General features: G+C 38.8%; 1 protein-coding gene across 1 annotated transcript; it reads left to right on the top strand.

The window, feature by feature from the left end:
* The first annotated feature begins 487 nt into the window (after positions 1-487).
* LOC131219929 (uncharacterized) lies at positions 488-27,186 on the top strand. Its single transcript, XM_058214914.1, has 5 exons — positions 488-553; positions 5,719-5,838; positions 24,597-24,836; positions 26,711-26,800; positions 27,009-27,186. Exons 1-5 carry the CDS (start codon positions 488-490, stop codon positions 27,180-27,182), a joined length of 690 nt encoding a protein of 229 aa, XP_058070897.1. The 3' UTR covers positions 27,183-27,186.
* The last annotated feature ends 282 nt before the right edge of the window (positions 27,187-27,468 follow it).

Below are 27,468 nucleotides of genomic sequence, written 5' to 3'. Positions count from 1 at the left end.
AGTTTCGGACCCACGATTTGGACGACCTTGATTTTTTGAGTCTTATCCATCTACTCCATGGGAAGAGCTTTGGTAGGTAACTTAAACGGCCTTAATTTTTGGGAAGGGCTTTTGTTATAGATTTTTGGGACTTTGCTCCATCTACAAAGGGACCTATGATTGGACGGCCTGGATTGCTGTAAATAGTTAGGATAACTAGGTAAGAATTTATGATACACACACACACACACACACACACACACACACATACGCCGAGTCGGGCCAAGTCGAGTCGGGTTTTGGGCCGAGTTGCCCCAAACTGGAACCTATCCGAACTCGGCCCGAACTCAATTTCGGGCCGAAGAAAATGGCCGGTCCTGATCCGAACTCAGTTCCAGGTCGAGCCGAGTCGAGCTTTTTCGGGCTGAGTCGAGCAAGTTAATCGGGCTAGCCCGGTTCGTGTACAACTGTACATACAACGTTTAACATACATCATTTTTAACGAGGTATGGGAAATCTTTGCTGTGAAAATGGTGGGTCATGCAAAGTAACTGAAGCAAAATCCACTCATCAGGTAGGTCACACTTGTTCATTGGGTCAGACTACTTGCTTTCCACTGATTCCGATGGTGTAGCCTGCATGATGAATGGGCCATCCTTCTTTTAGCCTCTAAAGATTTCACGATGTCTCCCACCATTTGCACGGCTTAGATGTGACAAACAAATGACACATTAGCAGAAAAGGAAGCATTGTATTATAAAGTTTACAACCAATGGTTGTATGCGAAATGTCTCGAGAAACAAAACGCAATGGTTGCTCTCTTAAATGGTAACCTTCTTCGGCCTCTCATTGGGGCAAATTAAGATGGCCCCAACTTATAAAAAATATGGGACATGAATTTCTGTTGTAGGAAGCGGGTGCACCAAAATGCTCCATGGGTCTACTTGGTTGCGTGTGTGGCATCCACTCCATCCATCATTTGTACAGCTCATGTTTGGAAGTCAGCCGAAATAAGACCGATCCAAAACCTAAGTAGGCCACACCACAAGAAAAGGTGGGGATGAAGATGCCTACCACTGAAACCTTTCAAGGCCACCATAAGTCTTTTATCAGGCTGATTTTTAGTTTTTCCCTTCATCCCGGTGGGAATCACATAAGAAATGGATCTAATTGAATATAAACATCAAGCGGGAGGTTTCAATGATCTATTGCTTGAGTTTTGGGTTGGCTTGGCTTTTTAGGCTCATGTCCTAACACGGATAGGCTCATGTCGTGAGCCAATAGGTTATAAGACCAGAGAAAATCGAGTTAGATGGTTTGGCAACGTTCAATAGAGACAAGTGTTCTAACGGTTGGGTCCAGCTTTATGGCTTAGTGGTAGATCATGTGTTTAAATACTGAGATTATGTGATTGAGTGCATGTGGTGTGGGTGTGTGTAAGTGCCCCGGGTGTGGGTATATGTAAAAAAAAAAAAAAAGGTACTACAGAGGTTAAGAGTGAGTTAATTTAAGTTAAAGTTTCTAAAAGAACAAAAGAAAGCCAGCCCAAAAAAACATGAGTTCAAACGGTAAGAAAAGACTTAACGATCTATAATTTAACTGAATATACAATCCTTGATAGAGTGAAATGCTGGAACTCCCTTGAAACAGTTTGAATTGTGTAGATTTTCTCAAAAGATGAGTTGCTCCCGTCATGATCCTACTTTTGAAAGCAACCCGTTTCGGTTTCCCAGAGAAACAAAAGTGCAGAATCTTCGATCACAAAGGTGTTGGGAGAGCTAACCTAGTCATGACTACCATATCTATCATTTTAACTTTTTTTTTAAAATAAACAATTTCTATGAAAATGTAAACATCATTAAACTAATTTTGTAATTACTGATTAATGTTTATACCAAATTTGACTACAGTAGTTGTATTTGGTTCATCAGTGAAGGAAATTAGCGATTGCATGTTTCTTAGCACTTGCATATTCTAGAACGTATTTCTTTTTTAAAGCAACCCATATTTCTTTAACAGAGTCATAAGAAGCATATACATCATATAATTCGTTAGAATAAGAGTTTAAAATATAATTTTTGTAATCATTTTTATCTACTATTTCAGTTTAATTTGCTAGATCTATAGTAAATGATTCGAACAATATGTATGAAATTTAAAGGGTGGTCAATGTGAACATAAGCTTCTGTTTCTACCGTTTAAAGTGTTGTTCAACGAATAATTTGATTTTGACTAATTCAGTGGAAGCATTAACTGTTATGGTATCCATAGTATATTTAATTCAAAAAATTCGATTTCAAAATTGTTGAAATATTTGGTTGAATCAAATAAACTATTTAAAATTGAAAACCAAAAAGAAAATAAAATTATGATAGAAGACTTATAGAGTTGAGTCGAAGCATGACGTGAGTCACTCGGCTTGAAATCAAATTTGCTCCTTTTGGACAACGTCTCAATTGTAACGAGTTTCCAAAGCAATCGACCTCCAAGATATAACGACTATAACCCGGTCCCGATGGTGCAGGCTCAAACCACTTGTAGTTTAACCCTGAAAGTGCTAAGTTAACTTAGTGAGGAACTCAGGAACTAACATTTATAAATTTTATTTATTTATTTTTTTTAAAAGTTCTTACAAGATTAAAGAAATTTTTGTGATTTTGAACACAGAATGGAAGTACTTATATAGACTTCGAAGTGGTGCATTAAGTACCCTTTCAATAAGATTGGTCCGTTGGATTTAAACCCAATAGGTGTGACCAATCGACTGGCCGCATATCTCTGGTTCAAAACGAAAAGATGCAAATACGAGTATATGCTCACACAGATAAAGTTTCGTGAGTACCCACACACACGCATGCACACACCCACAGCGTAACCCGACCCATCACATATGCGTATAATCTTGGACTCTGTTCGGCTCGGCACGCGCGCGTATGTGGTCAATGACATAGATTATAAATATTGGCATAGTCTCCTACAAGACCAAAATTCACATGACCCCTGAATAGGGACCAAGTCCTGAGGCAAAAAGCCTATCTCATATACAAGAAAACTTTTTAAGTAAATATGACGTGGACTAAATTACTCAAAAGCAAGAGAAATTTTAAATATAGTGGGAAACCAAAACATTTGATTTTTTTTTTAATATATATATAAATTTTGAAACAAAATGCAATAGATTTATCCGTGCAAAGTATTTTTTTTTTTTTTTTTTAAATTATAATCTAAACTGTTTAGATAATTGGAACATGACTAAGATTCAAAGCCTATTGTCCCGAGTAATCGTATCCCAATAGTGTGGGTTGTGGTGGAGGTGTGGTGTAGCAGACCTCTTTCCAACTCCACGAGTTTCCTAGGGTCGCCACGCATGTAAAATGCAGTTGAGGTTGATGTGCATGCACTAGCATGTTCCAGTGTAGATTTTAAGATCCAAGCCGTAAATAACGTGGGCCCCATCATGTAATTTCCCTGGTGAAGAAGTTAGGCTGTTTCCTAAAAACTAGGCTTAAGTTTTTTAGCCATATATTTTTTTAGTAAAGTGTAGTCAACTTGAACAACTGAATAGCATGAGATTCGCGCCAGACCGTCCAAATAGTAATCCTATTCCATGGATGGCTAGGATAGCATGTCCACGTGCCACTTTGGCTCATGTGGTTGCGTGTAGGTGAGATTCCTTGAACATGCGCGTGGATCATTGATCCTCTCGTCCCGTTCTTAAAACATCGAGATCAGCTATGGTCATGCAGGTGGGCTACAGTCCAATTGAACAGCTCCATTGCACCAGGTCAGCATTACAGACTCGGAAGATATGCAGTCCACAGCTTTATTTTGGACTCGAGTAGGTCACACGATTTGTTTGATTAAGATAAGAAAGTAAATTTTAAAAGCCGAATCACGCTCAGATACGTGATAATTGACCATTTTTAAGTTTTGGTATCTCATTCACCGTCCGTACAAAGTGTCCATATTCTCCCATCTGGACCATTCAAATCTTGGGTCCTAGTTCAATATAAAATTGATCGAAATTAGAGTTGATTTAACCAACTTTATCATTTTGTTTTTCTAGTTGAATTTGGACCGTTGATGTTTTATTCCCATTCATTCATTTGATTTCCACCAATTGGATCATTGGGACAGTTCAAGTAATTATTGCAATCCAAACCTATGATGCATCCAAACGCAGCCTAAGCATCTTTCCCCGTACCATGGATGTGATCACTTGCAATTTTGTGGACACCTAAACATGCCAAAGGCCTGTACGTTTGTATATACCATATGGACTGGATTTGATATGCAAATCCAATGGCCCCACCATGATGTATGTGTTTTATTCATGTAAAATAAAATCCAAGGTTTTGACCAATTTCAAACAATGGAAACCGATGGTGGAAAAGCAGTCGAGGTGAAAGGTAAAAGTTATAAGGACAGATATCGGTAGAGAATTTACTTCAACTGAATTTAATCAATATTGTAAAGATAAAGGAATCATAAGGCACAACACAATGCTCTACACACCCGAGGAAAACGGTGTGGATGAGTGGATGAATCGGACTCTCTTCGAAAAAGCATGATGCATGATTTCTAATGTTGGGTTGGGCAAGGACCTACGGAATGAGGCTGTTAACACTGCTTGTTACTTGGTGAATTGGTCCCCTTCTACGGCGATTGATTGTAAAATTCCATAAGAAGTATGAGTGGTCAAGAGGAACACTACTCAGGATTGTGTGTATTTGGTTATGAAGCTTACTCTCATGTATTGTCAGTTGAGAGAGATAAACAAGACTAAAGAGCCGACAAGTACATTTTTGTTGGTTATGGTGGTGGTGTGAAAGGCTATAGGCTATATGACCAGGTCAAATAGAAGATCATCAGACATTAAATTCGATAAATGGTCCTTATTCCGTAAGAATGAACAGAATGAATAATAAGAACCAGAAAGTTGGTTATAGACGTTTAGGTTAACATAAATGTTACTCATGGAGAGACATACGCAGGCAAAGCTATAGGAACAGTTGGAGCAGCCACCTGTGAGAAGGAATCCACCGCGAGATTGTAGGTTACCGGCGAGATATATGGATAATTCAAATATCGCATATGCCCTCATTACAGATGAGGGGGACACATCTACTCTTTAGGAGGCTCTTGAAAAGCCTGATGCAGAAAATTAGAAAGCAGCGATAGATGATGAGATAGACTCCCTGTACAAGAATAAAATGTGAGAGCTAGTAGAGCTTAGAGTTGGTCGCAAAGCGATTGGGTTCAGGTGGATCTTCAAGAAGAAACATGATTGATACAAAGCAAGGTTGGTAACTAAAGGTTATGCTTAGAGAGAAGAAATTGACTTCACAGAGATATTTACGCTACTTGTGAAGTAAGTATCTATCAGATTCGTGTTGACGTTAATTACCCAATATGATCTCAAGCTAGAACAAATGGATATAAAGACTGCATTTTTGTACGACAAATTGGAAGATTAGATCTACATGAAGTAACCGGAGGGCTACGAAGTACAAGGGGCAGAGAACAGGGTTTGCATGTTAAAGAGGATGTTGTATGTCCTAAAACAGTTGCCTAAGCATTGGTATAAAAAGTTTGATTCTTTCATGGTGAGTCAGAAGTTTACGATGAGTAAATATGATCACTGTGTCTATTACAAGACACTGAGTGATGGCCAGTTCATCATCCTAATATTGTATGTTGATCGCTAACATATCTGAAATCAATTTACTGAATATTCAGTTATCAAGGACATTTGAGATGAAAGGTCTGGAGGCTGCAAAGAAGATTCTCGGCATTGATACATATAAAGACAGGAAGAGTAGCAGGCTTTGGTTATCTCATGAAGAATACCTTAAAAAGGTATTCACCAAGTATGGGATGTATAAGGCAAAGCCGGTTAACATTCCCCACACGGCTCACTTCAAGCTATCTTCATAGTAATTATTTGTCACTTTTTACTGTGGTTTTTTCCCATAAGGGTTTTTATTCGTTAAAATATGTGTGTTTGCATTGTGCTTGATTGGTTCGATTGGATTAATTCACTTGATTCACTTGTGTTCTTTCGTGGTCCCCCAACAACATCACTATGGGTCTCGCCTAGCTCCAGTCATAGTAGTTCCTGTCTAACACTTTCTTAGGCAATTTGCATCCCACCCTGTTCCATTTCTAAGCCATGTAATATAGTGGGCCCTGTTCAGTGAGCTTAAGACTTAGGAGGGTCATGGTTAATTACTTTAGCCTGGGTTGCTTGTAGTAGACCAAGCTCGACCTAGGGCTATCAGTGGTTTGGGCATAGGCTTTGCAAGCCCAAACAATTCAAAATATGGGACGACACCAACCTAACGCCAAGCACATTAATAGTGCTAGCCCGACCTGACCAGATATTAAGAACAATGAGCTTGACCCCTACCTAGCTCAATTACTTACTAAGGCCAATCTTTTTAACACTTGGGAAGTCTCGACCTGACTTGCACTCTGGCCCATGAATAAATGAATCAGATGAGTTAAACACGACTCATCTGAGTTGATTTGGACTCAGTCTGACCCAATCAGATGAGTCACCCCTGTCTGGGGTGAGGCGAGCCAATTCACTCCTGGCTCTGGTGAGTTGCGACTCAACTCGAGAGTAGATAAGTTAGCATGGTAGTCCAGTGAAATACTTATTGGATGCCTTGCTGTAGTGCGACTTTCCATACTCAAATAGCTAGAACGTGTATACGTGGTATGCATTAACTCAAATTAAACCGTCCAAAACATGAGACTAGCTCATTGTAGATAATTTATCCTTAAAATTTTGATTGATTGAATTATCACAACCTTTGATTAATGGATATTATCCTTTGATTTCAGACCATTGAATGACTTTCATTTAAACTCCAAATATCCACTAAGAGGTAACTAAATAAGTTGAATTAGTGTAGGTTATGATCCACTACATTTGGATATGTTTGATCTTAGTTACTTATACTCCGGTTTTACAATTTTTGGGTGCATGAGTATTAACTATCGTCAGCGTATAAAAGCCTTTCTCATATTGGTACGACAACAACAACGGGAGATGATTGCATGTGTCCCTCTGTGCCTGAGGCTGTGTGGAGCCCATGGAGATGTCCGTGACAAATTCATTCTATCCATTTGTTTTGCAGGACTAAAATAAGACAAGTGCCTAAAACTTGGGTAGATCCTGAACTCGTGTACACTATACTGGTCATAATTAGTGGAAATAACGATTCAATCCTAATCACCATAAACTGTTGGTTATTAGGTGTAAGTGCTAAAATGATTAAAGCACACTTTTAGTTGTCAAATTTCGTATAGTCAAAACAACCTATCAAGCTCAACAAGAATCAAGAGAAAATCAAGCTCAACTAGAATCTAGAAAAGATCAAGCTCAACAAGAATCAAGAAAAGATCAAGCTCAAATTCAAGCTAAAGATCAATTGATATTCCAGTATAAGATTAAGCTCATAAGTCAAGATGAAGTCAGTGATCAAGTTCGAGACAAAGAAGTCAGATATTTCACATATCTTAGGTAGTATAAAACCCTAAAAAAGGCCTTAGGATTAGGTACTTTTAAAAATCATTTAAAATGGGCTTTTACACTTGTATTTACTTGGAATTCCACCAGCCTCAATTCTGGTTTGACTAGTCTGTGTTTTCTCAGCCAATCCTAATTTAAGTTGAAGAAAAATTGATTTTTGGTTGCAAATTCGACCGGTCGAATTTTTGGTTCGACTAGTAGAAAGCTGATCTTCGACCAGCCCAAGCAAATTCGGCTTGAAGTCTAGAGACAACAAATCTTTGGATTTTTCAGATCTTCAACTAGTTGAAGACCATATTAGACTAGTTGAATGGAGCTCTTCGACTAGTAGAACAGGTCCTCGGATGTAACACTCGTACTTTTAATACTCGGGTGTTACCCACTAACTTAACTTATGGAACTGCCATCTTCATTTTAGTTTAAATTTGAAGGTTAGAAATAATCTTCACCCATGGATCAAGTCATCCATTTGTTGATGTTCAAGATGGACCGTCACATCATCAGATCCATTGTCCATCAAGCCCGCAATACTGAACCTGGGAATCAATCGATTGGTGACAACCATCAAACCATCATAATTTGAAAACAATCATTGAAATTCCTTTACATTGAACCAGGAACCTGGGAAACCCTGATGTTTGGGTTCCAATCTGAATATTGAAGTCAAAAATATGTCATTGGATTTAAGATCAGTCATTAGACTAGGACCTCACATCATTCAATGAGGGGTGTAATAATCAAAATCACCCATTAGACTTGTTTAAATACTCCAAAGGATTCATGGACCATTGACAATCCGTTCTAAAACAATCCAGCCATTCAAACGAGCATTCGTTCACCAAATTGAGATGTAGAATCAGGTAGTCATAGAAATAATTATTAAAATTTTCACCAAATGGAGCTACAAACCTTTGCAACCACTTACGGTCATTTTCGAATATAATCGGACCGTCAAATTACTAAAAATCCATGATTAAATACTAAAATTATAGCAATATGGGCCACTTGAGCCTTGGATCTGTTTCATATTTGGCCAGATGTCTCAATAAGGCCAGCAGAAACTGATTAACGATGTGGATCTCACTGATCATCAATGTGGGCCCCATACCCACGGTGTGCGTGCACGACTGTAGTCCAAGTCAACAAGACGTTGAACCAACGAAAATCCGAAAAGAGGATTTTCCTCTTCCTCTCTTTCTTTAGTTTTCCCGCAAACAACAGCATTTGAAAAAATGTCTTTCGGCGTTTCGATTGTGGACCACCATCTAAGATCAAATCTTAGATTTGTACCGTCCATCAAGCGCGACTCTCAGATCCAACCAAAACCCAGCTCCTCCCACACATCGCGCACGTGTACATGTACACGATCACTAGCATAGATTAGTTATGTGCGGTTGTTTTCCAAAAATAGAAAGCTTCGTTTCTTCTTCTTTTTACCAGGTTAGCAATCTGAACGAAGAAAAGTCCTTCAATCTCAGCCCTTCAACTCCTGCAATTCCAGCCATCAAAGGCTTGCTCGCTTTTAGGTTTTCCCTAGTGAAGGAAGAGACGTGTGCGAAGGGAATCTTCCTGTTTTGACGTTGGCACCATCTTGATTGCCCAATAACTTCTAGAAGCTTTCCGAAGTATCCTAGCAGTCCATTCTAGGACAACCGACAAGAGCACCTCACTAGAATTGCAGTTCTCAGGAGAAACTCATGGGTACATGAGTTAACAACCGCGGTTGAGAATCTTGAAACCCACTGGGTTTTTGCCAAGTTCCTCCAAAAAGTGGGTCCCACAATGATAATTGGACTCATCCAAACAATGTGGATCATTGGGTGGGGCCCTAGGATGAAAATCGCCATGGTTGGCTACTTCTTCTTCTCCAACTGGCTGTGGAACCCATCATCTTCTAGTTGCCCCCATCCCCTGATCTGGGTCATTTATCTAATGACTCATCATCTCAAACGTCCATCCTAATAACTAGATCACATCCATGCAAGTTATTTTAATTTGAATCATCAGATTGCTAGTGCCACGTTTAGATTTAAAACTGACTCGACTAACTAATCTAGTGATTAGTTAGCATTCGAAAAGTCTAGAACGAGGTTAGAGATACCTATAAAAGCCAACCCATTTAGGGCAACCTTTTCTAGAGAAGGAAAGCCAAAAAGAGAAAAGGGAAAAGCACCATTTCTACCTCCCATATTAGTTAAGTCAATTCGAGTCTTTGAGAGTCTGACTGAGTTTTGCTAAGTCCATTACTGGATGTCTTCCAGCAGAAAGAAAGGAGAAGGAATGAGAAGTAGAAGAAGAAGAAAGAGAAGATGGGAGACTGAGGAGAGAGAGAGAGAGAGAGAGAGAGAGAGAGAGAGAGAGAGAGAGAGAGAGATCAAGAGAGAAAGTGCGAGGACGCTAGAGATCGGTGTTGAGACTCAAATATTACATAATTTTCCTCATTTATATCTTGGTTTTATGAACATGAATCAGCTTAATATTCTATATTACTCATATAGGTGTGCAATGTGAATTTAAGTGCTTAGATTGAAAAATAATTTTAAAAGCATGGATTTGATGCTCAAGAATCACCAAGGCAAGGGATGGATCTTAGGAGGAATTCACATGCCAATGATCCAAGAAAACTAAGTGAGAAATGAAGAGAATCGAAGATTTAAAGTGAAGAATCCAGAATCGTTCTGAAAAAGTGTATTCTGAAACTTTGAAGTCTATTTTTGGAAACTGCGCAGCATAAAATCTATTTTAAATAAACTGTGCAGTGAGAAGCCTATTTTTTTTGGAAATTGTGTATATTTGAGGTGGTTTCTAGAGTTTTTCAACTTTGTACGAAAATTGAAGTTCCCTACTTATAAATAGGGATTTCTAGGGCATTCCTAAGCATCATTCAAAACATTCAAGAGCATATTCTAAGAATTTTAAAGAGTTTTATAGTTTTAATTTATTTTTCTTTACAAGTTTTTAGATATTTATTCTTTCTTGTTGCTTTTTTTCTTTATTCTAATTATATTTTTCTAAGTTCCTTCTAACCCAAGTTAGAAGGGAAGCACATGGGTTTAATAATTCTTTAAGTTATGATAATTAATTGTTTTAATGATGAAAAGAATAGTGTATGCATGTTATCTATTGTTTAGGTTTTATTTTTTATCCTCTTGTGAGATCCATATGTTTCCATCATATGAGATCCACATTGATGGATAGGCTTACCCTAGATCAATCAGATTTCCTAGATAGAAGAGGTTCTCAACCTGTCATATTCCTTTGATTTTCATTATCTCATTGATGTTGAATTTTTAAAATCACTGGCGCTTGAGAATATATATCAATGGTGCAAATCCATGATTTTCTGATATTTTATATCATTTATTTAAAATATTTAAACTGTTTTATTTTCCGATTAGGATGACCATAGTGCTCAGATCCTAGTTATGTTATCCAAATCATCATGATTTTGAAACATTAACCTATGTGTGGAACTTTGAAGCTTGAGTGTTGTTTTAATTCATTTGAATTACATCCATTCAAAAATCCTAAAATCAAATCATCATATTAGTTTTTATTACTTAGTTTGTTTTACATTTGATTTTCTCCTTCTCGCAATTCATCTCCATGTGGGATCGACCCTGTATTCACAGGATATTACTTACGAACCTCTGCACTTGGAGGCAAGCAATCCGTAGTACGCCATTCTCAGCTCCTAACGTCCATACGCCAGATTCCGATCCTAGGATCCTACAAGGAGGATTATTTATTTATTTTTTTTGTACCTTTATCTCGTAATAAACATAACCACAAGATTACCCAATTCACAAAGGCAACATCATCATCACATATCCACTAATATAATCATTTGAGTACAATGCTGAAAGGGAAATACATAAATCGAAAATCAAGCTTCAGAAGACCGCTGCACGCTCCAAGCTCAACACTGCTGCAACCTAACATTACCTGCACGCATCTATTGTGCATAAGCTTATAGAAAGCTTAGAGGGTGGTGTAAGTGTGTGCACAAGGTAAGTGCCAAGTATTTAACGCAATGACATGATCATACAGTGTCGAAATAGGCACAAGGTCATGAATCATACGTTATCAGAGTAAGCAAAAATACTGATAAGTCCATGAGTCAAACAATATCAGAATACACAATACAGATCAACTATACAAATGAGGAACAATATCAAAATACGCAATACAGATCAACTATATAAATGAGGAACAATATCAGAATATGCAATACATATCAACTATACAAATGAGGAGTCATAAAGAGTCAAATATCAAATGCCGTATCTAAACCATATAAATGTAAAAATATGGGTAACCCAAATGTCATATGCCGCGAATGTAATGTAATATGCGGTGCGAATGGAATCATCATGCTGGAGTGTGAAGTCGGGATGATAGTACGTAATATCGTAGGCTATAGGGTCCATCACAAGGGACTTCTATCCAAACCAATCTCATACCTAAATTTGGATAGTCAGACTCAATGTGGTAAACGACTGATCTCAGGTTAGTCGCACGCCCCAACCGAAATCCAAGCCATTGTGAAGGTATATGTAATAAATAGTTGCGCACCACCAGCCCGATTGGATAGTGAATGAATGAATGAATGAGCATATAACTCCTACTTAATAAGTCCACATATAAGTATTGTTCATCTCTGGGATCATCACCAGGGTTTAGTACACTCCAAATGGCACTGCCCCTCTCCCAGCAGCACAGTCCAAGTGAGTGTAAGAAACCTTACTATCCGCCTGGCCAATAGTCTGTCAATACTTATCCAGCACATCAATAACGGACCCATTTACGAGCTGGTCAAACTCAGCCTAGCTATGCTCCCTACCCTTGGGCGGGTAAGGTCACACCCCCACCAAACCGACCACGACACAGTGGGAGATGCGGCCTCCTGGTATTTGGCACTCGGGCGCTCATGTATCTACTCGGTCTCGACGTTGGGGCATCATCTGGTACCAAGAGGGTTTAAGAATTTTCACCTAGGGTCATCTATGGCAGCCCGATGCTAGAACAAATTTTTGGTGTCCCGTCTAGCCATTCACGATATGCCTGTGGAGGCTGCGACCCTGATGTCGCTAGGGCGTACAATAATCATAATGCAAGATACGTGAGTCATACAATCCAGTCATGCATCAATCCTACGCAGACCGTGCGCTCGTGTGAGATAACCTCCACCTATCAGGGGGTCTCATAACAACATGCTAAATGACATATGCAATGATCAACCACATCTCATAACAAACATGCAGATGATGTGTATGGGCATGTATCATTATGCTATGCTGTCACATACTCATAATCAATATCAATAATTGGCATCGATAATCAACCTTGACAATGTGTACATTTAACCAACACTGCCCCCAAGGAATGACCCACATAGAGCCTAACATATAGTGGACTCATGACCTCACACAAGGATTAAATATACAACACCATGGGCCTCACTCAAGAGCTTAATACATATCACAATGAGCCTCTCTCATGGGCCTAATATACATCATAACGGGCCTCATCGCCTAGCCCTTAAATGCACCACAATGGGCCTCATCACATAGGCCTCATATATATCCCATTGGGTCTTAAACACGGGCTGAATATACATCACAACGGGCCTCAAACACGAGCCGCATATATATCACATTGGGCCTCAAACACGGATCAAAAGCACACCATAATGGGCCTCAAATACGGGCCGCATATACATCACATTGGGCCTCATCAATCGGCCTCGATATCCGGTCCTCGACAATCGTAATCAGCCTCGATAATTGACCTCGACAATCGTCCTCATCAATCGGAATCGGCCTCAATAATCGGAATTAGAATCGAAATCGGCCTCGACAATCGGAATCGGAATCGATCTCAACAATCGGCCTCGACAATCGGAATCGACCTATACAATCGGCCTTGACAAATCAGAATCAGCCTATACAATCGGCCTTGACAAATCGAAATCGGTCTCGATACTGGGCCTCGACAATCGGAATCGGCCTCGATACTCGACCTCGACAATCGGAATCGGCCTATACAATCGGCCTTGACAAATCGAAATCGGTATCGATACTTGGCCTTGACAATCGGAATCAGCCTCGATACTCGGCCTCGACAATCGGAATCAGCCTACACAATTGGCCTCGACAAATCGAAATCGGCCTCGACAATCCGAATCAGACTCGATACTCGACCTTGACAATCGGAATCGAAATTGTCTCAACAATTGGCCTTGATAATCGGAATCGGCCTCGACAATCGGAATCAGCCTCAATACTCAACCTCGACAATCGGCCTATACAACCGGCTTCGACAAATCGAAATCGTCCTTGATACTCGACCTCGATAATCGGAATCGTCCTATACAATCAGCCTCGATAAATCGGAATCGGCATCGACAATCGGAATCGGCTTATACAATCGACCTCGACAAATTGAAATCAGCCTATACAATCGGCCTCGACAAATCGGAATCGGCCTCGATACTTGGCCTCGACAATCGGAATCGACGTTGACAAATCAGAATCGATCTCGACGCAAGATGGGGTCCATAAATGGACGACCGATGATGGATCAAGCAATATAAATGGGGCCCATTCGTTTGGGTTAACCCATTAGAGGATGATGAGAATGGGCCTAACCAGGCCTAAGGAAAGGTCACAATGTGGACATTTAACCATCATTGCCCATCAATGTGGCCATTTAACCAACATTGCTCCCAAACAGTGGCCTATATAGAGTCAAACATATAGTGGGCCCATGGCCTCACACAAGGGCCACATATACATCACATCGGGCCTCGACACATGGGCCAGGTATACATCATATTGGGTAATATATAACTCAATGGGCCATGTCAAAAAGGGCCATAAATACACAACAGGTAGGCCCTGCACATGGGCTTAACATACATAACATGCGAACCTTGCACATGGGCCTCAAATACATAACAGGTGGGTCCTGCACATGGGCCATTAATACATCTCAATGGGCCATGACCCATGGGCCTCGGATATATCCCAATGAGCCTTACTTATGGGCTTCATGTACATCAAAGTGGGTTGCATGACATGGACAACTCGGATCAAACAAGTACATCACGCGGGGGTCACATGAATGTACGGTGGGAGCTTGGATTACATCTAAAATCATTTCAATAGTGGCAGGTGCAACATGTGTATCATTGTACACTATCATAGGGGTACATAGCTCACTACTGTGACCAGCACTGTCCAAACATTGTCCATGTACATCAACATTGTCCGAACATTGTCCAGCACCGTCCAAACATTACCAGCACTGTCCAAACACTCTAGATGGTGTTGATAATAATACACATATCAAGGTGGTCCACCGTCCAAATGCTGGACGCATGAACAAAGCACATACATCATATCAAGGCCCCACCGTCCCTTGCTGGACGGTGGTGGATAGCGCGCACATAATAGGTTCGTCCTGTACCAATGGACAGTGTAGGTATAACACCTACCTCATGTGGAACCCACTGAACTGCTAACATTAAACAACAATTAAGTGGCTGGTGGGGCCACTAATAGATGGTTTTACATGGCCCCATGTCCAAATGGATGGTAGGGATAAGACACGTACATCATGGTGGCTCCCATGCGCTGGGCTGCAGCACGTCAGCAAGAGGGTCCCGCACAGATGGACCACGTGGATATAAAACATACATCATAGTAGTCCCACATGTAGCGTATGGATCTAAAACATACATCAAGGGGGGGTCCCACCATCCAGTAGACTGGACAGTGCGGATCAAACCCACACATCATGGTAGCCCACCCAACACATGTCAGATGGACGGTGTGGATTACACATGCATCTGTTTGTCCCCACCGTGTTGGGTCCCCACTGTTTTGTGTGGTATGGCCGACATGAGTTTGAGATCTACTTGATTTTTAGAATCTTATTCTATTATATCCTTTTCAAAACAGGTGGGCAGAGTGGATTTTATTTCTGTGGCTCACACGGCCCCGGGTCAGACGTAATCTGCTCCCGTGCACATGAGCTGCTCCTGTACACGCGGGTACGTAGCAAAGCTCATGACCTCCACGTGATCCGCGCACATGAACTGCTTCCGTACACGCGTGCACAGGACCTGCTCCCGCACACAGCCCGGGGTCAGACGTAATCTGCTCCCGTACACGCGGTTGCGTAGCAAAGCTCACATCACCTATAGCAAAATAGCTACACGCACCTTCTACCTTGCGTGCGTTCGTAGACGGCCCAATGCACTAAAATTGGATTTTTTTTTTTTTTTAACACACGCACACACGCCCCTACACACTCACGCTAGTGGAATTTTACTACCTATGAGTACTCGAACCCTTGACTGAGAGATGAAACTCCTCGGCTCAAGCAAGAGTAAGGACCCAATGCAGTCAAATGGGATACATCGCGACTTTATCAGTTGAGTTGAATCAGGGTCCTTTTCAAATGTTAGAAACGGTTTATATGATGGACCATAATGCAGATTCAGGTTAACCAAAGGGCAGGCCAGGACTGAAATATTAAAACTGTTTGGTTATTTAAAAGTTAAGTGATGGTCCACGTTTGAAAGGAAAGACCCAATGATCAAAGGACTAATCTATGAGCTTTTGATATTTATGTATCACTCATCCAAGGTGAGATCCATAATATTAACGGCTTTGATTATTAAAAGAGGACCCGGATCCAAATGCTAAAGTCACTGTGTATTCTACAGTAACATATTGTGATGTACTTTAGCAAACCTCAACGTGCATATGCATATCCTAAGACCGTTTTTATGGACCAAATTCATTTACAACAATGGGATCTGCAGGGTACCAATATACATATAGGAAAATCCAATCCATCCATCAGGTGAGATCCATTATTGGAACTGCACGTACTCGGATCGATGGAAAATTGATAATTGCGACACCAATGGAATCAATGTAAAATCAGTCCTAAAACCTATAGTTTCGTGAGGTGTGACTTGTCTGAGAATTCCATCAGCATTACTTCCATACCTCATGATTTAAAATTAATTGACAATTTCGATGAATGATGAAAGATACTCAATATAGTGGCCTCGAACACAATCCTATGGTTGAAATTCCATCCACATTATTCTCCTGAGATGTGGCCCAACTGACATGTGGTTCTCTAGAGACAGTAATTGAGGATAAAATTTGATAGACAGAGTGCATGTTGCATATACAACGAAGTGGGCCTAAGAAGCTTGGGTGTTGTACAAGCTGTGTAAAACGAGTGTGCAGTCTAACAGGTGATTTTGGTTTCCTCGTCATGGCCGTCGACCGGATGGATAGTTTGGTTTCCCGAGCAATTGTGGCAATGACTGTGTCTCGGTTGACATAAATTGACTATACCTGCTAATTTTTCTCCTTACGAGGTGTCCTATACTAGACTGTCGTGTCACAGTCACTTTCTTTTGCTGTCCTGTGTAAGTCATCCAAGCGTGGTTGTACAGTCACACCTCATTACATCAACCACATGGGTCTCGTACAAGCTGTGTTAAACGAGAGAGACTGTCCTGTCTAAGTCATCAAAGCCTGATTTTACTGTCAAAGCCTGATTTTACTGTCACACTTCATTACATCAATCACATGGGTGTTGTACAAGCGGTGTAAAACGAGGTGATTCTGGTCTCATCGTCATTACTATGGACAGAAGAGGAGATCCTCGCACCAGGCCCATGCGATGGGCAAGTACATGTAGAATCCCCAGCATCCACACGATAGACCTACCTGTTGAATGGCTTAGATCTTGTACCCGTCTCAGTTTTCCACACTTGGGAGTCTGATTGGTCAAAAAAATTGCACCGTGTACTGCATACGCACCGTGTACTGCACGCAAAGAAAGTGGCATTTGCTTTATCGCGGTCGACACAAATTGACTAGGCCAGATATTTTTTTCTCGTGGAGGAGGTATCCTATGCTAGACTGTCGTATCTAAGTCATCAAACACTCACCTTCATACACGTGTCATACAGGTGCAAGGTTATTGGGAAAGGAGTATCCACGGAAAATCCAACTGGTCAGATGATCCTAGCTGCCGATCATAGACCCACGTTGCCCCGTCCTAGGACCTCCACTTAGCTGCCCACTTGTAATGCTGAGGTATATTTGTAGGGTTGTCAATTGTACTGGCCAGTGTAATGGACCCAAACCTGCTAAGCAGGTGCAGATCTCCTTTTGGACCCGTTAGCAACTTGGTTCGGGTCTTACATTTTTTATCTGAGTTGAGTTAGGTCAACTTAGTTTTTATAATACTAAAATATGCATTAAATATATATTGACTATTTTAACAATGAAGTAAAAAAGCCTCTTTACATACCATGCATGTGTCAAAGTGGCACCTGTGTGATCTAATCCTTCCACCTAGTCGTATTTACTATATGAATGTTTTTATTTGCCTCAAATCCAACTCACAGCATGGATCCAAAACTTAATAGATATCAATTCTTCAAAAGACATGGTGTTCATGCTCTTCTTTTTTCTTTTTCTTTTTTTACATTCCACTCACATTTCACATATACATCTGCACTCGCACCTTAGTGATTTTCCATGGTAATGGGTACTCAAACTCATGACCTCATGTTCAAATATATATATATAGGCTACCACTGCACATCAGCATGAGTAAAGACCCAAGGCTCATGAGGGCCCAAACTTGGTTAACCCAAGCACATGTGCTACAGACCTTGGCAAGACTTGGGTAGGAGTATTATAGAACCTAACCCGTTGAGAGCCCTAGATATTTTGTTTTAGAGGAGCAAATTACTTGGGGTTTTTTTTTTTTTGGTAAACTCAAGAGCATTAAAATTTAAAATTGTCTTAATGTTTCCTAGTGGAAATAAGGATTTTTGGTGACACATTGAGTTTTGACGGGGAGTAAGAAGAGTTTTAAATTGTGTTGACGAGCACTATGATTTTTCTTGATAAATACCATAATTTGGTGGGTCACAGCATCTCCATCACATATATTGCCTTTAACCGACCATGACTTGACGATCACTGCAAAGACAGCTCCAGCTGTTGGTTAGTGGAAAAATAGGCTATTTTCATTATTCCTATTGGAAAATGTCATCTCATTGATTTGGATTCTCCATGATTATCCCACCTTTGATTGCTCATTTCTGTGGAAAAAACGGAAGCGGATTGGCTGGTGGACCACACACCAGCTATATAGATGGTGTATTGACGTCAGCAAGTTCCGTGGGTCCATCACGAGGTATGTGTTATATCCAAACCGTCCATCTATTTTGCGAGCTGATATAACGCTCAATCGGACCACACTGCAAAAAGCAGTGGAATATTGAACGTCTACCATTGAAACCCTTTCAGGGGTCACAAAAGTTTCAGATCAATATGAAATTTGTTTTTCCTCTTCATTCATGTATTTGTGACCTTATTAACAGATATGATGGAAAATAAACGTTTTGGTGGGCCCTACGAATTTTTTAACAGTGAAAATCATTATCCTCGCTGCTATTTTTGGTGTGGTCCATTGGAGATTTGGATATGATTCATTTTTTATCTAATGCTCTAAAATGATTTCAAAAAATGGATGAAGAGTGTGGATATAATAAATACATCATTGTGGGGCCTTGCACCTTTAATTTCCTTTGAACCGTTCGTACAACTCAGAGCTCGAGGAGCGTCTCGTCTTCGCACGACACTTATCCACACCAGCTCTATAGCCAGCCAATCGGCTCCGGGAAAAAACTACCCTATCCACCTCTAATCAATGTCCTTGAAAATGGACAATCCATATAGCTTACACCAACCGGGACCATCCTGTGGGGCTCATCGACCTCAAAAGTCAAGTCATGGGATGATCCTAACCAATCTATTATCAATCGTTGTGAAAATGAGCAGTCCATATTGATTATACTAAAAACAGATCTAGCCATTGATTCGGATCATTCATGACATTGGTCTTGTTGGAACGTCCAAACCAAATGGACGGTTACATTAAAATTTTTACTTTCCACATGTGGCTGGTGGATTTCCAAACGTTGGAAACTGTTAGAATAAATGTAGTTAACGACGGCATATTAAGTATTTTACATAAGTGGCAGTGACTATGTAAGGAGGTGTTGTGCTCCACGTTCAATATGGAAAAAAACAAAAAGTAAAAACCAAGCTTGAAAGCTTTTTCAATACAGAGAGCTTTTCTGTGTGTTTTTATTCCCGTCTTGTACAAGTGTTTGAATCATCTCTCAAGGCTTCGTAAAGCTAACAGGTCTGCCTTTGATTACCCTTTGCTTGTAAAATCACTCCTGATCTAATGATCCCAACCATCTTACCGATTAATACACAGGAATGGATGTTCCTATTTATTATTGTATAAAAGGTCTGATCAGCAATCTAGACCATAAATCATGTGGGCTACGGCTCTATTGAAAATTCATATCAATTTTTTTTTTTTTTTTTTTTGATAGAGGATATTAGCCATCCTATCAAAAGCTAGAAATTTGGGGACTATTTATTATATAGAATATGGTCCTATTTATCAACCATCATGTTGGTCCATCCTACTTTAAAATTACTTTGGTCAGATGATGCTAACCATCTAACCAATGGCTTGAAAAATGGACGATCCATGTTGGTTTAGACCTTACATTATATAGGATTCACCTTTGATTTCCCTTTTAAAACTCACTCTTATTGCATGATTAAAACCATCTAATCAATGGGAAAATATTAGAGAAAGGGATTCCAAAGGAATAACAAAACACAGTTAATGAGACAAAACTAGAAATGTTTTTCTGTGAGACTTGGGAATTCTAAGCCAAGACAACCTTACCTCATCAACTAAGCAGCCTCAAGGGACTTCCTATCAATGGCTAGGACACTACGTGAAAAATGGAAAAAAATGACGGATTTAGAGACGGTTCTAAACCGTCTCTAAAATTGCTTGGTTTAAAGACGCTTTAGAGACTGCCGTAAACCGCGTCTAAAATTTTAGACGGCCCCTAACCGTCTTTAATATTGTCTTAAAAATTTGAACGTCCACAAATCATTTAAGACGGTCGTTGACCGTCTTATATGGGTCATTTGAGACGGTCATTAGCCGTCCTCATTAGAGACGGTCCTTGACCGTCTTATATGCGGTCATCTGAGATGGTCATTCGCCATCTATATTAGAGACAGTCGTTGGCCGTCTTTTACTGACAATCTGAGACTGTCAAAGACCGTCTCTATTAGAGACGGTCCTTAGCCGTCTTACAACCCTGTCAAAGACTGTCTCTATTAGAGACGGTCAAGGACTGTCTCTATTAGAGACGGCCCTAAGCTGTCTCTATTAGGGACTGTCAAAGACTGTCTCTATTAGAGATGGTCTTAAACCGTCTTATAGCCCTGTCAAAGGCCGTCTCTAATGCTCAAGTCAAAAATGAAAAAGCTCAAAAAAATTATAAATTTCGAAAAAAAAAAAATATTTAAGAAGCTTAGAAAAATAATTAACAATGTTTAAGAAAAATTTAAATTTTGAAAAAAAATTGTAATTTTATAAAAATCTAGATTTTTTTTAAAAAAATTAAGAACTTTGAATAATGTTGATAATTTTGAAAAAAAAAATTTCGATAAAAAAATGATATTTTGAAAAAGAAAATTTAAAAAATTAAACAAAATTGTGAAAAAATTGATAATATGTAAAAAATATATTTTTTAAAAAAGAAAACTAGATTTTGTATTTTGACAACAAAAATTGAAAAGCTATATAACAACAGTGAGATTAAAAAAAATGATATTAGGAAAAGAAAATTAAAAAAATTAAACAAAATTGTGAAAAAATTGACAAAACTAGATTTTGATGATGTAAAAAAATATATTTTTTAAAAAAGAAAACTAAATTTTGTATTTTGACAAGAAAAATTGAAAAGTTAGATAACAAAAGTGAGATTTTGATGATGTGTTGTATATCCTTACCGCCCATACATTTCTCCAACCCATTTTTAGGCCGGGTATAAAAAATTGTGTAGATTTAAATCTTAAGTGGACCACACCATTGAAAACAATGATAATATAGTACCTCGCCATTAAAAATTATAAAGAGCCCATCATAAGGTTTTAGTAATGTTTATTTGCAATCCAACTTGTTGACAATGTAAAGGAGATCTAGGTGAAGGAAAACTACAAAGATTAAATTGATCCAAAACTTTTGTAGCCTTCAAAAGGTTTTTAATGGTTATTTATCATTGTTTTGATTGATATGGCACACCTGAGATTATTGAGTTCTTGTGATTTGAAATCATATCCTAAAATATGATGGAAAAATATATGGACGATGTCAATATACATAAAATATATTAAGGTGGGCCCTACATGGTTAGAGTAACACCCATGAAGGAGTTACCTAAATAGTGAAATAGTACTATAAGGTCACCTCATGGGAACTTCCCATGAGGTTAATCTGTGTGGGCCCCACCATGATGTGTGTAGAACATCAACACCATGCATTTGATGTGTCCCCTTTAAGTCCAAAAATCAGTCATATACGAGACTTGGGTGGGCCATGGCATCTAAAACTATGTGAAGACATCCCTAAAACATATAAAAGTATTTGGTGGGGCCCACATGAGTTTTGGATGTGTATGAAACTTGGTCTGATTCCTCATCCAAGCGGGACACACATAATGAATGGGCTGGATCTATGAACCACATCTAGGTGGGCCTAATAAATGATTATGAATGTTTTAATGGGAGGGTAACTCTCTCAACTATAGTATGTGGTGTGGCCCACCCAAGTCATGGATTGACTTTATTTTTAAGCTTGTGGCCTACCATGGAATGGTGCATCTGATTGACGGGGCATATCCAAAGTTCAAGTGGACCCACCATAGAAAAGATTGGGACAGTGACACCCATTATTGAAACCTTCTTAGGGTCGGCCGCGATGTTTATTTGAGATCCAATCTGTTTATAAGTTAATACAGACATGGATGCGGTTGAAACTTGGTCTGATCCTTCATCCAAGTGGGACACACATAATGAGTGGGTTGGATATGTGAATCACATTTAGGCAGGCTCAATATATGATTATAAATGTTTTAAGGAAACCCTTCTCTACTACATTTGGGTTACTCGTTACCCTTACCAGAGTAAACTCTGTGGAGTCCACTGTTATTTATTTATTCTATCCACTCCATTCATCCATGTTAACAGATAATTTGAGGTCTAAAGAACAAAAAGGAATCATATCCAAAGCTTAAGCGAACCACACCACAAGAAATAGTGTGATTGAACCTCTACCATTTAAAATTTCTTGGAGGCCATAGAAGTTTTGGATCAAGCTGATGTTTGTGTTTTTTATTCATTCATATATTTTTGATATTATGAACAACCTTTAACCATTTTTGGACAATCCGATCAGTCTAGATTGAAGAGTAATAACTTCAGATGTTTAAATCAAAATTCACTCAAATTGTTGATCAATCTTATTTGCCCAATATCTTTCTCATATGTAACATGATTGGGGCGAGTAACTAGTCAATTTAAGGGTAATGATTAGTAAGATAGAGTGAATGGACCAGACATGTAAAATGGGTTAAATATTCTAGACAAATTTGTGACCCAACTTATTGACACCATGAGACTAAGAATTAATGTTAGTAAGTTTTGTGGGGCCTATCATGATGTGTGTCGAACATCAACACCGTGCATTTGATAGAAATTTTGGATAAGCTAATGTTTGTGTTTTTGCTTCATTCATATCTTTTAGATATTATGAACATGTTGGATGGAAAATAAACATTATTGTGGGCCTAAGGAAGGTATCAACGGTGGAAATCATTACTCCACACTGTTTTGTGTGGCATGGTCCACTTGAATTTTGAATTTACCAAAAATTTGGGATCAACACACACCGTTCATCCATTTTTCGAGATCATTTTATAGAATTATCTAAAAAATGAATTATATCCAAAGATTAAATGGACCACACCACAAATAATGGGAATAGATTGGCTACTCCCCCTAGACCATTCAATGGCTGGTGGTTAGTGTTGTGTGGGCCCCACCATAATGTATGGCCCCACAAACCATTTTAAAATTTTTTTTTTTATAGTTTTGAACCAATTAGATTTCAAATAAACATTATGATGGGTCTTAGGATAGTTTCAACGGTGGGAATCACCCTCCCATTGTTTTTTGTGGTGGGGTCTACTACTGATTCTTATCGGTCTCATTCTTTTGCTCCTGACTTAAAATGGTATCTCAAAATGGATGGATGATGTGGATATAACAAATACATTATAGGTTTTTATATTATATATATATATATATATATATATATATATATATATAGAAAATGTTCTATACGTCGAGCTCATGGGAACTCTCCATGAGGTCGAGTTGGGTGGGCCCCACCATGACGTGTGTCAAAAATCAATACCATGCATTTGATGGGTCCCCTTTAAATTATAAGATATCCCATAAATTAGCCGTATACAGAACTTTGATGGGCCATATCATCTAAAATCATGTGAAGACATGCCTAAAATATATAAAAGCACTTGGTGGGGCCCCACCTTAAATTTGGATGGGTCTAAAACTTGGTATGACTCCTCATCCAAGTGGCAACACGTAATGGATGGGCTAGATTTTTAATGGTGGTTGTCCAATTACTATTGTTTTCGCATTGTGTTGTCAACCCAAGTTTTAGTTCATGCTCATTTTTTAGGATCGATGATAAAATTATGTTGAGAAATGGATGGACGGCATGGATGAAACAAATCGATCATGGTGGGGCCACAAAGCCATACTAGATCCAAAGCTTGACCTCACGTTTTCATTTTTTTGTTTTTCTTTGTGAGTTTTGTATTTTATATAAAATAGTGGTGACTTGTTTATAACAACAGTGGCTAAGCTATAGAGTTATCCAGACCATCCAAAAAATCGGTATAGTTGTAAATGGTAAATATTTGTATATTTTTATTATATAATACAATCTTAACCATCCAGAAATTGGTCCCATACATGTACGGCCGTTAATAAACTTTGTGTTATTATCTAGTAGAAAACTCATACGGATTTTAAAATTCTATGTTATTTGGAAGAGGATTTTCATATCTATCCCAAATCGATCGAGCGCCCCTTCTCCCTCCTTTCCTCTTTTCCGTCTTTCATCTTCCATTGAGCGCCCACATTCAAACGGCCCCATCGATCGCTTTTTCCGACACCAGATCGGCATTCTCCGGCACCAGTGCTCAGCTCCCATGTCTGATCTCAAGCCCAAGATCGAGATCTCGTTCGCGGGAACGTTCGCCAGCAATGCTTTCGCCGCCTATGTTGCAGAGGTATCGATCCTTTTCTTTTCCCTATTCTATTTGATTTCGAAGTTAGATTGAGTGGAATTTGGTTGTATTTACTTGATCTTGTTGTTTTGATCTTGATCTTGTATTTTTGGCCTTTTTTTTTCTTTTTTTTTTTTACATTTTTACTGTAAATTTTCGGTGATTCATTTTAGTTTGATTGAACAGATGTTCTTGTTTGATCTGGTTCTTTTGACCTTGAATTTATAAATTTTTATAAAATTTCTTGCATTTTTTGCTCATCTAGTCGAATCTAATCAGTTTGGATTTTCTTTTTTCTTTTTTCCTGTTTTGCTGGATCTTTGGTTGACTTGTAATAGTTTGATATTTTTAATTGTAGAACTTTCGATCTTCATGCTACATTTGCCTAAATTTTCAGCATTTTCGTGTTACATTTGCTGTTTAATTAGCGAATTTTGAAATGCATAAATTTTCTAGTTTTCTTTTTCTATTTCTTTTTGCCTTTGATAGACAGCAGAGAGGGCAATGGCTTGCATTTGATAGACAGTAGAGGGGGCATGGATTTATGGAGGCTTGCATTTAGGAAATCCACGGATTTGACAATCCCTGCAAACGATAAATAGGGGAGATTTGAAATCCATGGATTTCACAAATCCCTGCCAAAAATCCCTCGCCCCAAACAGCCCCCAAGTAATCAAAGTAGAAAAAATAGTGAACACGTTGATTAAGTGATGACACATGGAAAAAAAAGAAAAGAAAAAAGAAAAGAAAAAGAGACTGACATCAAAGAGATCTCAAACCCGAATCAATAATGCTAGTTCAGAAACATCCTCAGTGCATGAGTCACTGAGACTAGACAGCCTTGTCTATCTCCAAATGTACATAGTGGAAAGAAGTAATCAAGAGGTGTTGCAAGAATCCATACTTCCTCTTATATTTTCATAAATCTTCCTGTTTTTAGATACCTTTCAAGACGCCGTCTGGTGTGTATCATCTTTAAGGCCTAGCTGTCCTTTATAATATGGTTTTGAAGGGTGTGCTCTTTGGTGAGCACGGGTGTGACTTGTGAGGATCAACTATGGAAAGGTTGAGTCAGGGGTCCTCCAAACTCTGATTTCTTAGGACGGTTATGGCAAGGATTAGTTACAATTCACAACTATAGCTGTGGAAAATGATTTCCGCAACAAAATTTACATGCATGATTAGCCCAGCTTGTATGTACCTGTATCTTGGTTGCATTCTGAACATTTCACTAGTCAAAAGATTCTTCTCCAGTGTTCTTGAACAGATGCTGACAGAAGGGGAGAGAGATCTTAGTCCAACTTTAGAAGGGCATGGAGCAGAACCCTCATAGAAGCATTGCAGTAATGTTGCTGATCCTTAGCTAAACCTTGATCAACCATGGTTCTGTATTTCATATGATAAATATTTTTTAGAGGTTTTTGCATATACAACCCTTCCTTTTAGCAATAGAAGACAAAGCTCCCTCTAGTTTTCATATTTGTAATAACACCATTCCTTTTTGTCATTTATAAACAAATCCCCAAATTGTGACTGTTTTAAGATGATAGCATAACTAGTGTTAGCTAAGCTACCAAATTAAGTTTTTGCCCCTTCTGATTTGGAAAACGTTAGTTACTCTACTATGTTGTTAAGGTGATATTCATGATGTCAAAAACTGCACAAGTGGCATGGTCACAACTTAAAACTGTTTATATCGCTGATCCTATTTTAGCAGTAACTTAAACTAATAATTACAATAGTTTGATTATTAATCAGCTGATTGATCTTCATTTTTTTGGATGATCAATGAAAGGAAGTGGGTGGTCATGTGCAGTTCCCTCCGTTTCTTTGGGCCATGCTTCTTAAGCTAATAAATATTTCATTCATTATTTCAGAGTATTGCAGTGGCCTTCATGTTTCAGTCCCCTCCGCTTCTTTGGGCCATGCTTCTTAAGTTCCCGTTCGGAAGTGCATATTCAGTTGATGTAAGAGCATTTAATCTTTCCTTTTATTTTACCATGATTTAGAAAGGAATTATAGATAGTGAATGTCATTTGCAGTTCATAAGATGGAAACAAAGGGTAACCATGCCTTGGTTATTTTACTAACATCTTTAAAATTTGACCAAAAAAAGAGTAGTAAATGAATGTGCATGTATCAGCCGTCATCTCTAAATAATTTTTATAGATGCAGAGGCGAATTAAATGTTTTGAGAGAGCAGCTGAAAGGTGTCACACGGATTCACTATCCAGTATAGTTGCATCATGTTCTTGGGGTAAACATGTCGCCGTTGGCACAGGAACACCTTTCCAAATTATGTGGAGCAAGAAAGAAGTTAGTTTTCTTCCCTTTACCATTGTTGTTTGATTGTTAATCCTGTTTGGAGTTCTTTCCCTATTGAGAAGTCTTCAGATGAAGTGCTTTATCCAAGCCTGGATGCCACACATGTATGAAGTGCTTATTAGATGTTGTGAAATATAATGCCAAGAATTAGTATTTCATGTCCCATAATGTGTTTTATTTTGTTCTTTCTATGAAATTGGCTTCTTTTTTCTAAACATGTACCTATTGCATGCATTTTGTTAGTAATTGGCATCCACCCATACATGGTGTCTTTCTTTTTCTTTTTCTTTTTTTTTTTTAATGCTGTTCT

This window comes from Magnolia sinica, chromosome 12 (genome assembly GCF_029962835.1).
Source record: "Magnolia sinica isolate HGM2019 chromosome 12, MsV1, whole genome shotgun sequence".
Classification (NCBI taxonomy): Eukaryota; Viridiplantae; Streptophyta; class Magnoliopsida; order Magnoliales; family Magnoliaceae; genus Magnolia; species Magnolia sinica.
This window is presented reverse-complemented; position numbering and strand designations above follow the sequence as displayed.

Excerpts from the sequence above, each read along its gene's own strand:
- LOC131219929 (XM_058214914.1), top strand. The coding sequence starts at position 488 with ATGGGAAATCTTTGCTGTGAAAATGGTGGGTCATGCAAAGTAACTGAA. Across the intron at positions 24,837-26,710 it reads TCGCCGCCTATGTTGCAGAG|AGTATTGCAGTGGCCTTCAT; the intron begins GTATCGATCCTT and ends TCATTATTTCAG. Across the intron at positions 26,801-27,008 it reads GAAGTGCATATTCAGTTGAT|AGGCGAATTAAATGTTTTGA; the intron begins GTAAGAGCATTT and ends TTATAGATGCAG.